This window comes from Nannobrachium achirus, assembly GCF_963921795.1.
Source record: "Nannobrachium achirus genome assembly, chromosome: 8".
In the NCBI taxonomy this organism is placed as follows: Eukaryota; Metazoa; Chordata; class Actinopteri; order Myctophiformes; family Myctophidae; genus Nannobrachium; species Nannobrachium achirus.
This window is the reverse complement of record NC_137817.1, coordinates 64732694-64746469: the sequence shown is the minus strand read 5'-3', so window position 1 is coordinate 64746469 and position 13776 is coordinate 64732694. Positions and strand designations below refer to the sequence as shown.

At 40.2% G+C, this 13776-nt stretch overlaps 1 protein-coding gene across 1 annotated transcript in view; it reads left to right on the top strand.

The window, feature by feature from the left end:
* Positions 1-589: 589 nt before the first annotated feature.
* Positions 590-13776, top strand: part of cep164 (centrosomal protein 164) — a gene marked incomplete at its 5' end in the record, with an annotated part of 50977 nt that continues 37790 nt past the window's right edge. Inside the window, 6 exons of the mRNA XM_080732059.1 lie at positions 590-668; positions 820-931; positions 2748-2997; positions 10407-10574; positions 12120-12254; positions 13658-13738. Of these exons, the coding sequence (XP_080588185.1) occupies positions 590-668; positions 820-931; positions 2748-2997; positions 10407-10574; positions 12120-12254; positions 13658-13738 (825 nt within the window). The remainder of the gene's footprint in view (positions 669-819; positions 932-2747; positions 2998-10406; positions 10575-12119; positions 12255-13657; positions 13739-13776) is intronic.

The window sequence follows — 13776 nt, the reverse complement described above, 5'->3', positions numbered from 1 at the left end:
GTTAAAAAAAAATGTCCACAGACACCACCATTGTTCATGGGTGAAAGCATCCTACTTTACCCTACGTTAACACAAATAAAATCCACGTAGAAAGTCTTAAACAGGCGATAGAAACGTCAATGTTTTGATTCCACCGACGTCCGACGCCATTTTGCGCGCGTAAACTTTATACTGAGGACTCATAAAACTCTGGGACCCATTTGAATGACCACCTGTGGGTCCCGGGACCCATTACTAGTAACATCACTGGTACACAGATAGATTTTTCAGAAGTTTCACATGGCTACCAGTCAGTGTAACAATGTGTTTAGGCCAGTCCACACCAATGCAACAATTTTTAAGTTGCAACAATTACAATTTACAATTTATGCATTTTTGGCAGACACTCTTAATCCAGAGCGACTTGCAATAAGCAATAACCATTATCCCCAAAGGCAGTTGCAAGTAGTTGTATTGGCGTGAACTGGCATTAAGAATGACTGTTTTGTTACAAGGAGTTGTGACTTGCATCGATTGCGGTCTGGCCTTTAAGATTGATATAAACATCCTAACAGTGTGTCATGGTTGTCTCCATGCAGCTGGAGCCACCATGACTGCAGCTGCTCTGATAGGAGACCAGCTCATACTAGAAGAGGACTATGATGAGAACTATATCCCCTCTGAACAAGGTAACTATGTTGTCCTGTTTTGTGATCAAAACCGCTAATCAAATGTTGGTTCATTTGTATTTATTTATCTCTCTGCTCTCTCTCTATGTCTCTCTCTCTCTCTCTGTCCCCTCTCCCTCTCCCTCTCTATCTCTATGTCTCTCTCTGTCAGAGATCCAGGAGTATGCCAGAGAGATTGGAATTGATCCGGATAGGGAGCCGGAGCTCCTGTGGTTGGCCAGGGAGGGCATCGTTGCCCCGCTGCCTCGCGAGTGGAAGCCCTGGTAAGGAGGCACTCTTCATCATGAATGATGAAGAGTAACTGGGGCCGTGTCCACAGACAGTGTTTTATGAGTGGAGTGAGTGGAGGGGCACAAGATATCATGTCCAGTAGGGATGTCCGATATTGACTTTTTTTTTAACCGATATACCGATATTGTCCAACTCTTAATTTCCGATACCGATATTAACCGATACCGATATATGATGGCTTTTTCACCAAAAGTCAACTAATTGTTAGGTAACTTCACTTATGTAATAAAGTAAAATAGCTATATATCAATATCATTTCTAATAAATCTAATATAATACAGTTATATACAGTTATAATACATTTTAGTCTGCTCTAATTTCTCTCCAAAAGCCCTTGATTATGATGGAATATGATTAAGGATTACTGTGATTATGGTAAGCTTACATTTCATATACTGTACTGTATATCACACACACACACATACACCTTACAGTAAGAAAAAAAAAGTTGTTTTCGTTCTGCTTACGCCATCGACGTGTCAGGTGACCCTCTGGTTACCCCGGAAATAATTGGTGACCCATAAGCTAGCGAACAGCGCCATCCAGAGTCAAAATAAGGATAGGTTGTCAAACTCGTTGGAGGTGGCCTGGACCATTGGGAATAAGTCCTCAATGTAGTCAAGCTGCAGAAAATTAGTTAGGGCTGTCACGATTATGGCATTTTACATGACGATTAATTGTCACTCAAATAATTGCGATTAACGATTTAATTGTGTTTTTGTCGTTGACAATTACATTTCTGTTTGGCTTGTAGGCTTTGAAGTTGCACATGGCAGATATGAGACACATAACCTAAATTTACAAAGAAATGAAGGACATATTTGACAACTTTAAACTTTAAAAAGAACATTGATAGTGGAAATAGCCGATCTACAAGCTCACAACGTGTCGCGATGCGATGCGTTGTGAGCTTGTGGATCAGCTATTTCTACAAATCTTAAGTGTTTTACACATATATAAACATTTTTCAACATGTAAACGATTATGACGATTATCACAAAATAATTGCGATTATGTCAAATAATTGCAATTAGACGATTATTTAAAAACCCATTTAGGCCTAGAATTATTGAATGCTTTAACCAGTGAAAAATAGCAGATATACAAGCTCACAGTGCGGCACCGACTGCCGCACTGCGAGCTTGTAGATCTGCTATTTTTGAAAAAGTCGTGAAAATGGGTGCAAATCTTTGAATATATGTATTTTCAAAGCGAACGTTTGTAACTCAAATTTTGCTTCTGGGTGGTCCCTGGAACTAAATATTTTGAGATGCGGGTCCGTGGCCAAATAAATATCATTTTGGGGGTCCTTCACATGAAAAGGTTTGAGCACCACTGACACAGTAGTCTCTCAAGAACAGACTAACTGAGCTCCAGTTGAGTGAAAAGGACCTTTTCTTTGACGATGGCTGGCCAGATTGCTGACATAGTTTTTCCAAAAATCTTAGAAGGATTCAAAAGACACTTATAGAATCGGGTGAAAATTCAAATTTTCACGATTTTTCAAAAATAGCAGATCTACAAGCTCGCAGCGCGGCACTCGGTGCCGTGCTGTGAGCTTGTATATCTGCTAATTCTTTTATATTTAAAGCATAAAATATTGCGTCATAATGTGTTCAGGCCTAAATGGGTTAATAATTGTGAAAGCCCTAGTCAAAGCCATACCGACAGTGATATTTCTCCATTCGATCACCCTGACCCACCCACCCACCACACCCCCCCACCCATGGTACTGTGAGGTGTTGAAGTGACCCCCTCCTCACTCCCCCCCTCCTCCTCCCCCCACAGCCAGGACGTGACGGGTGACGTCTACTACTTCAACTTCGCCACGGCCGGCTCCACCTGGGACCACCCCTGCGACGAGCACTACCGCCGCCTGGTGGTGGCGGAGCGCGAGCGCCTGGCCGCCGTGGGGCCCGGAGGAGGAGGAGGAGGAGGAGGGTCCTCCACCACCACCGGGGGCGCCGGAGGGAAGAAGGACAAGGAGAAGAAGAAGAAGAAAGAGAAGAAGGAGAAGAAGAAGAAAGACACCTTGAAGGTAAAGCAATGAATGAACGTCTCCAAAGGAAAAGTCACTAAACGTCATTTTTTCTCCCACGCAATTCCAGTCTGCAGAATCTCGTCAAACTTCCCCTAACTCTAACCCTAACCCGGTGGCAAACTAACACCGGAAGTTCTGTGAATAACATTGGGGTCTATGAGAGCCAGCTGGACAGCTTATGAATAAACTCTATTTCTGAACGATAGAGACCTTTATAAAATACTCTGCTCAGGAAGATAAAAGAAAACATGTCACACATTGTTTTCTGCTGCGTTGCTTTTCGGTGTGTTCGCTGTATACTTTTATAGAGGTAGGCTTGTCTATTTTCTTTTCTTCGTGTAGAAAAATCTGTGATACGAGTCCGTAAATACAGCATCTTAATATGCAGCAAAAGTTATACCATTTACTAAATAGCCTATAGAAAAATATGAAGAAAAGAAAATAGACAATACAAATATAATGAAGCCTACAGATATAAAGTTATGGGAAAATCTAATGTTAAATCATTTATGCTTGAATAAGAGTGATAAGGCACTAACATGTTACAGCACTTTATAAATAAAAAAAATAGTTATAGTAGTCGGTAGAAGCAGAAAGTTATCTATCGGTTTCAAAAAACAATATTGTGCATCTCCAATTCTGAGTTCAGGTAGCAGCTTGCGCAACAATACCTTACCTACAGGCAGGTCTACCTATATCCTGTATTGTGGATAGGGGGCGGGACACGCAGGTCCCGACCCGTGAGCGCACGCAACCTCCAGAACACTCCTCCGAACTCGCTTCGTCATTATATTCCTTCGCAGCATTAATGGTGACAGGCCACGGTGGTCTGACGACCCACCCGTTGGCCCACCCTCACATTGTTACGACCTCGATTTGGGTCTTAAATTACATTTGTTAGGGTCTTAAAAAGGTCTTAAAAAGTCTTAAACTTTACTTTCAAAATGGTGCAGGAAGCAAGCAGTATCGCGACACCATGTCCTGTCTGGAAATCAAATCTTGCGGTACCTCCGAGACAATAACGACCCCTGCCCCTGTTTAGATCCTCAATAACATGATTGTACTGTGCACATCGAAAAGCAAGTGATTGTAGAAATACCTGTGATATTTATTATTTTATATTCCTGAAGCGATTATATGACAAAGGTCTCAGTCGTTCATAAATAGTGTGTTCATGAGCTGATCCAGCTGGCTCCATTCACTGCCATGTATTCATCCAACTTCCTGTACAAGTTTTGCCACCGAAAGTGTCATGGCGCATCGTTGTGGTCACTTTGCGTCTTTTCCTTGTGTCTTGTTCCTTGAGGTAAAGCAAATATTTGTGAGCGGTGGTAGACCGCTCCATAGAGTGGCCGTGTGTGTAGGTATCCATGGTATCACACACACACACACACACACACACACACACACACACACACACACACACACACACACACACACACACACACACACACACACACACCTGGGTGAGCAACACACACAAAGACCCCTCTCTCACACACACACACACACACACACACACACACACACGATCCTTAAGGGTCCATTTGGATACCGACTCTCCATCATTTAGCTGGGGACCACCTGGAACCCCCTCAAGGACCACCGGTGGACCCTGGACCACTGTTTGAAAACCACCGTTTGAAAACCACTGCAACCATTTATTACCATTGAGTCACTTCTTATGGGCTTGTTTTTTGTAACCCTGTTTGCTGGTTTCTCTGGCAACAAGGGATGGGACGATATGAATATTTCATGTCACGATCATTGTATCCTAAGGAATTGTGATTTATGATATCATCGCTATAATCAAAATATCCCCAACATCCATTTTCCTGGGGCGGAACATTTGTCCAAAAAAAAAGGCAGATCTTCAAGCTCACAATGTGTGTTGTGATCTTGTATATCTGCTATTTTTTGGCAAAGATAGTTTAGTTTAGTTTATTTCGATCCTCAAAATTTTCACAAAAAACATAAAACATTACAGCAATTTCTAGCTGATCGAAAAGGCATAGGCCGAAGCTCAGAGCTTATTAATGCCTATCCTTTTCCCCTATAATTAACATTTCAATTTAAAATAAAAGTTCATATTGCATGAACACTCAAACATCCATTTTACTTTAACAATGTCACTGTTCGTAATAAAACAAACCTTTCCAAATTACTTATATGTGTCCCAGCACCCCCAGCAGCTAGTCATCTCGGGGACTGTCATTATTCCCTGTAGCCAAAATGATTTTTTTTTTTTTTTTTTGCTCTTTTTTTTTTTATGCCACAACAGCATCTCATAATATCTAGGCTACATTTCACTTAAACGCCAGAGCTTAACTCTGCATGTAAATAAGACTTTTTTTAATTAATGTGAGAGATCGGTACATAATTCTGTTAGTCCTCCCAGTTTATATTAGCTAAAATGCTAACTAGCCAGCCTTTGTTAGCCGTTTGTAGCCAAATGCGGTAATATCGGGACTCCATTACTTAGCGAAGCAACCCACAGTATTTATCCCATTAATTTAATGCCACGTGTGTTCCAAATGAACAATTATTAACCACGTAATGTATGATTTTGTGTATTATTATTTATTATTCTTCCGCCGTTCTTGACTTCCGCTGTTTCTTCTTCTACGCTGGTGAAATGATCCTGGAGCGGCCTGGAGACGTCTGTGACGTATGCTCCGGTGCGGAAGCTTCCTTTGTCACTGAGTTAGCTTAGCATTGAATAGATCAGTGTCGTCCTAAACTATCTAATTCTAACGTTCAGGGTGTTTGTTTTTTTGGACAATAAATTGACAGCCAAGAAAACATGGATGGAATGCAATCGTTCACTCGCCGTCGGAAAGTTGACTTTAGAGTAGACTATTCTGGTTGACTGGCTATGAGTGGCTAACGGCTAACGCTAGCTAGCGTTAGCTAGCGCTAGCTGCAGCGCTAGCTGCAGGCTATAAACAAATAAAACGTGACCCAACTCTATTGTTGCTCTCTTCTACAAGCTCACAACGCGAGGCGGTTAAGCCTGTAGATTGTGTTTTATTATCAGGTCAAATAATCCTTCTGGCTGAAGTTACACAAACACTGATTATGCTACATTTAGCACAGTTAGCCCTGTTGCACACGTAATAGGTTCACTTCAACCTCGTGTTGAGCAGTTAATCCTATTTGCTACGTACGTCTACAAAAACCTTCATATTTCAAAGATAACGTGCTTACTGAAGTCTCACAGATGTCACAGTATGGTACGCTCAAGCAGAATTACCCGTATCTTTCGTATTGTTTAATAAACTGCATTTTAATCCGATCAGATGCCATTTTCTGTTGTTTTTCAGCCATGCGACCCCATCGGTTGCGAGGTGTACTGCACTTAGATACATTAATACCTTTTTAAGGAAACGACGACCGATCGGATTAAAATGCTCCTCATTAAATAATACGATCATTACGGGACATTCTGCTGGAGCGTACCCTATGGTGACATCTGTGAGCCTTCACTAAGCAATTTATCTTTGTAATCTGACCGTTTGTGTAGACGTATGTAGCAAATTGGTTAAACTGCTTCACGGTTGGCGCACTGTAGCGTCTTTACATTTAGCCCAATAATGCTTGAGATGCTGTTGTGGCATTATCTTTTTAGAGAGCAATAACTAAAGTTTAAAACATACATAAACCACTTTAGCCCTATGTTATACCAAGGCTATTTGAAAATAGACGATCTACAAGCTCACAACGCATTGCGGTGCGACGCGTTGTGAGCTTGTAGATCTGCTATTTTCAAACATTTTGTACTTTTACTTTTGGTACTTTAAGTACATTTGGATACCAATACTTTTGTACTTTTACTCAAGTACATTTTTTATTCTGGACTTTTACTTGTAACAGAGTGATTCTACATTGCAGAATTGATACTTTACTTTATTATAAAATGTTGGTACTTTTTCCACCACTGTGTAAACGTTTGTGTTCTCATGCCAATAAAGCTTCTTTGAATTGAAGATTGAATTGAAGATTGCTCCCCATGTGGCGGAGTCAGGTCATTGCAGGTTAGAAATGTATTTAAAACTTGAATATCTCAAAAGTACTATTTCAGCATGGCATCATTCTATAAGCCATATCTTCAAAACTGTTGGGTCAATCTCCACAACCAATATATCATTTTGTAGCTATGATCCCCAGCTTTCAAATGAAATGAAAAAATGAAAATGAAAAAAATTGCAATGACTGGCTCCTGGGGAGATTGGGACACATATTATTCAAAAAAATTAAATAAGAGTCAAAAATCAAATCAAATAAAATATCTTACAATTGTATACAGTACATCAGTATATATAGTATATACCCACATTCTGTATGCTTATTACCAACACCAATACTGCCACATCACACCCTGTCGCTCATCTAAATACTATACTTATAATGTAATTATTCGTTTTTATTTAACAATTTAATTATTGAATTCCTTTAGGTCGCTAGATTTTCATTTCTATATTTCTCCAAAACAATCTCCTTTAGCTGTTTTTTAAATTGTCTCAAATCTTTGCAGATTTGGACCTGCTCCGGTAAAACGTTCCATAATTGGACTCCTCTGACAGATATGCACATGCTCTTCATGGTCGTCCGAGCCCCAATATGTTTAAAGTTCTTTTCCCTTCTCAATTCATACCTCCCCTCCCTATCCTTGAACAAACTCTGTACATGTCCAGGTAGTAGTTTATACCTTGCCTTATACATAATCTGTGCTGTTTTAAATTCAACTAGGTCATGAAACTTAAATGATTTGGAATTTAAAAATAATGCATTTGTGTGATCATGATAACCTACCTTATGAACTATTCGTATTGCTTTTTTTTGGATTATGCATAATGGATTTAGGTTTGTATGATAGGTGTTTCCCCACACCTCCACACAATAGGATAGATAAGGCAGTATTAGTGTGTTATACAGCATGAACAGTGAATTGTTGTTCAAAATATTCTTCACCTTGTACAATATCCCAATACTCCTCGACACTTTTGCCAGTACATGATTTATATGGGCTTTCCAACTGAACTTATGGTCAATTACAACTCCGAGGAACATGTTCTCATATACTCTTTCCAACATTACATTATCTATCATTAATTCAACCTTTGTATTTAATTCAATTTTTTTGTTTCCAAAAATCATAAATTTTGTTTTTTTTAGGTTAAGTGATAATTTGTTTGAATCGAACCATAATTTCAATTTCCCCAGTTCAGTAGAGACAACCCTCAGCAGTTGTTGGAGGTTCTCCCCGGAGCAAAAGATATTTGTGTCATCTGCAAAAATAACAAACTTCAAAATATTTGAAACTTTACATATGTCATTTATATATAAGATAAATAACTTAGGGCCTAATATAGACCCTTGTGGAACGCCACAAGTAATATCTAATCTTGTTGACATAAACTCCCCCATCTGTACAAACTGTTTTCTATTTTCAATATAACTTTTGATCCACTTAAGCCCTACCCCTCTAATTCCATAATTGTCCATCTTGTGTAGTAAAATGTCATGATTAATAGTGTCAAAAGCTTTCTTTAGATCAATAAATACTCCTACTGCATATTTCTTATCTTGAACTGAAGTTGTTAATTCTTCTATTAACTCAATTAATGCCAGTGAGGTAGATCTATTGGTTCTAAATCCATACTGACAATCTGTCAGCAGATTATGTTTTTCTATGAAGCTATCCAGTCTAGCAGAAAATAGTTTTTCCAGGATCTTAGAGAATTGAGATAGCAAGGAAACTGGCCTGTAGTTAGTAAAAATATGTTTGTCTCCTGCTTTATGTATAGGTATTACTTTAGCAATTTTCATCTGTCAAGGAAAAGATCCTGATTTAAATGATGCATTACAAATATGAACTAAAGGGTCAGCAATAGAATTAATTATATTTTTTATAAGTTTCATATCAATGCCATTCCAGTCTGTCGATGTTTTGCTTTTACATTTTTGTACAATATCAATAATTTCATTTCTGTCTGTTTTGCGCAGGAAAATTGAGTCTGGATTTCTTTCTTCAAGATTTTGAACATCCCTCCCTAAGGGAGAGGTTATTTCATTTGCCAGTTTGGGACCCACACCTACAAAAAAATCATTGAACCCCTGAACCACATCATTCATGTTGTCAATTGTGTTTTCATTAACAACAAAATGATCAGTATAGTTAGAGTTTCTTTTATTTCTTATAATGCTATTTAATATATTCCAGGTACCCTTAATATTATTTTTATTCCTATCCAGTAATGTATTATAATATTCTTTCTTACATATCCTAATTATATCCATTCATTTATTTTTATATCTTTTATATTTAATTTCTTTATCTCTAGTTCTATATCTTAAAAATTCTCTGTATAAAGTATTCTTTTTTTTACATGCATTTGTCAATCCCCTTGTGAACCAGGGCTTTTCTATGCCTTTAGGTTTCATACTGCATCTCTGCATTGGGCAGTTCCTTTCATATAGCTGTAAGAATGTTTTTAAAAAATGATCATAAGCTAGATCCACATTGTCTGTTTCATATACGTTCCTCCAATCTTCATCTAACAATTCACTATTGAAGGCATCAATAGCTACATCCGTTCTCAATCTCTTGTATCTGGCTATGTTACTTTCCCTCTTCAGGCTATAGTCACAGTCATATATTGCAAAGACTGGCATATGATCGGTAAGGTCTTTTATCAACAAACCACTCACAATGTTATCATCCATATTATTGGTAAAAATATTATCTATGATGGTAGCTCAATGTGGTGTTATTCTGCTAGGCTGAGTTATAATAGGATAAAGGCTCATACTATACATTGCCGCTATGAATTCATCAATCGCTAAGTATTTATGAGGATTAAGAAGATCAACGTTGTAATCACCGCAAACATAAGCAATCTTCTGCTCAGTAGTACTTGAGAACATGTCTTCCATAAAATTCTTAAAAATTTCTATTCTGGAATTAGGTTCCCTATATACACAGCTGACAATGATATTCTTCTTTTTTTCCATGTTGATCTCAATCGTGACACATTCACAAGTATCTTCAATAGCAGTAGTAATAGTTTCAAATATTTTGTATTTCAATCTTTTATCCACAAACAATGCAAAGAGATTTGGTTCAGAGTGAAATAAAGACTATGTATGTAATTTCCAGATCCAATTGACCAATTATAGAGGGTTTAAGTGGTACCGGATATGCAGCTCGGTAGCTAAAAGGTGAATTGATCCCAGTGAATTGATCAGTGCGGAGGATAATTTCACGATAAATTTAAATCTCCACGATACGATTATTGTGAGTGTTTTGGATCACGATAAACGTTAATAACGATTATCGCCCCATCCCTACTGGCAACTCTGTTAATCCTATCACTGACCCATCCATCCATCCATGTCCTCCCCAGGGTATGAGCTCTGCCCTGGGCTCCCTGCCCTCTCCACTGGGCAGCCTGGCTCCTCTCAGGGGCCTGGACGGTCCCGGGGGTCCGCTGTCTGGACCCAGCCCGGCTCTCAGGGGGTCCCTGGGCAGCGCTGGGGGGCTGGAGCCCCTCAAGACCTCCTCTTCTCTGGGGGTAAGTGAAGGGCCCTGGCAGGGTTAACCCCATTTAGACCCGAGGACCCCAATTCTACTAACGTCTTTGTAGAATGTAGAACGGTTCTCTCTCTCTGTGAACAGGTTTCTGAAACACATTTTTCTGTATCTGTGGTGCTTAAAGTTGGGTGCCCACGATGATTCAGGGTTTGCCCTCGCAGGGGCCCATCGTCTCCATAGCAATCCGCCATTTTACGTACCTTTGCGTGGAAAAAGTATCCGTAACATGTTGAGTAAATGTAATCCAAGTATGTCCAGTTTATTTTCACGCTGATCTTTTCTCTCAGTCAGGACAGCTTTTTACAAATCTTGGGCCACAGCGTTTGTGTCACGGGCGGTAGAAAGGGTCGCGTTTTGAACATGGTAATTGAAAAATCAAGATCAGGAGAGGAATCCGCCATTTTACGTACCTCCGCGTTACTGGGAAAATAGTATCCATGATCCGAGTAAATGTAATCCAAGGATGTCCTGTTTATTTTCACGATCATGTTTTCTTTCAGTCAGGACCACTTTGGCCACAGCGTTTGTCACGGGCGGTAGAAAAGACTGCGTATTGAACATGGAGGTGATGAAAAACTTAGATCATACAGGAGAAGAATGTACCAGCGCAAAACTGCTGTTGTGTGAGGGGGGAGAGTGCAGGTCTCAAAACCGCAACTGGGTTAAGGCAGCTTTGCATGGTCTTTCAGTCCGAGTGGTTCAAAAATGCATCTTGGTTAGGCAGCAGACGCTTGTGATTGGCTGCAGGGAGACTGCACTTCCTGGTCACGTGATACCGCGCTGCATTTTGGGAAATGTAGTGTTTTTCCCATATTGTTGGTTTTTGATCACCGCGGTAGATCCTTCATTGCGGTAGCAAAGTACAGTAACTACAGTACAGTATAGATATTGTAAAACCCAGAGACATCAAAGAGATTGACGTGTAGACACCTCGTGGTGGGCATCCGGACCCCCATCTCAAAATATTTTGTTCCAGGGACCCTGAGAAAGAAAGATTTGAGTTATGTTCGCTTTTAAAAAAAAAGTGTATTCAAAGATTTGCTAAATAATTCACAATTTAAAAAAAGAAATAGCAGATCTACAAGCTCGCAGCCACGCTATGTGCTTGTATATCTGCTATTTTTGAATAGCTAAAGTATAAAATAAGGGTTAAAGTTGTTCAAATGTAAAGTGACACAGACCTCTCCAGGTCTAAATGTATAAATGATCAGTTTACATTTTATCTGTTCATTTATTTGCGTCACCTATCTAGCCAAGCTTTATAAACCATGAAGAAATATATATACAGTATTTTTAAAGACAAAACAATAAAAAATAAGCGAATATTCGATTTCGGTCAACAATGTCGAATAGTGACTTTGATATTCGAATATTAGAATATTTGGTGAATGCCCTAATGTGAAGATGTTAACTTTGTACTCCTTCCCTCTCTCTTACCGGTCTCTTCTTCACCTCCTTTGTCCCTCATTCTCCTCCTCCCCCTTTCCGGTCTGTCTCCCTGTCTGTCTGTCTGTCCACCTCTCAGGGTCTCCGTAGCAGTGTCAGCTCCAGTGTGCTGGGCAGCAGACAGGAGGAGAAGGTGTCTCTCTCTCTGCCCGGCTTGGATGAAGATGACGACGATGAGGACGAGGACGATGAAGACAAGCTATCGGGACACGAGGTACGAGACCAGGTTAACGACGCCTAACGCACACAGATGTAAAAATGGAGATAGAACAGCGACGATAATGATTCTAGACTGGATCAGAAATGTGCAAAATTACTTAGGGTTAGGTTAGACATAATAAGACAGAATAAAGCCATAATAAGAAATAATGTGTTGGTAATTAGAGCAGTGGCAGTTACCAGCGATGCCGGTGCCAGATAATGTATTCGCTTTCTGCTATTCTGTCTCAGCCACCACCGCACGGACGGGCAGTTTACCGCTACGGGACCTGCCGGTCCGTGTGGCGGCCGCCGGTCCTACTGGCGGGACTGCTGGTCCTATCGCCGGCGATGCAGTGCGACTGCTGGTTGAAAACTAGCGGTCGTGCGGCAGTGTCTGCCGCTGCAGTTCCGCGGCAGGTGACGGTGCCAGAGAATGTATTCTACTATTCTGTCTTTGTTTCTGTCTAATAAAATATATTAGCTCTAATTACCAACACATTATTTCTTATTATGGCTTTATTCTGTCTTATTATGTCTTATTATGTCTTAAAGTGTACTGTAAAAGAGGATGGGACCAACCTTTTCATAGAATCCATATAGTTTAATCGTTTGACAGCACAATCATCAGTGTATTTTGGATTCATGTCAATTTGTGTTTTCAGATATTTAACACTTATGTTGCAATGATTTTTTCTCTTCAATGTCTCGCGTTGCCATGGTTACCATAGACTTCCATGTAATTGTGCAATTGTGTAAAAAGTGCACGCCCATGCCTAGATGATGCACCACGTGTGTAGATGCTGTTCACAGCTTTCAAACAAAAAAATCCGCTTGGAAATCCGTTCAGGCATTCATGATTTATGGGCCATTATGTTTTCTACAGATGTAAACAAACATGGCTGCCATGTTTGAAAGAATGGGTTGGTATGGGGGTTAAACATGCAATTTCGCGATCGCGATCATGCCTAATACATTTCTGGAGGTCCAAATTTTTTTTTTGAAAAAAACGGCCCAAACTCGGGAAACTCGGGGTTGGCACAGCGTTGGTATCAATACAAACTCGGGAAACTCGGGGTTGGCACCAGATGTGTTAACTATACTTAGTCTGCTCTTTTTCCCTCTCTACACCAAACCTCTTTGCCGAAAATAGCCGATCTACAAGCTCACAACGCCTCGCAGTGCGAGGCGTTGTGAGCTTGTAGATCGCCTATTTTTGTCTAAAGTTCTTTGAACATGGAAACTAGGGTTCAAGTGGTTCATATGAAAAAGGAAGAAAAAAAAGTTTCTATCACACCAAGATTTGGAGGACCCCCTGTAGTAACTCTGAGGACCCCCTGTTGAAGTCCCCTGCTGTACACCATAAGAGGCCTTGCTGAACTGTGTTGCTGTGTCTCTCTCTCTCTCTCTCTATCTCAGCTCAGTGGTGGAGGATCAGCCAGACTCCTGAAGAACCTCCACCTGGACCTGGACATTCTGGGAGGAGGCCTGCAGTATGAGGTACGTCCGTCCGTCTGTCTGTCTGTCTGTAATGCGAG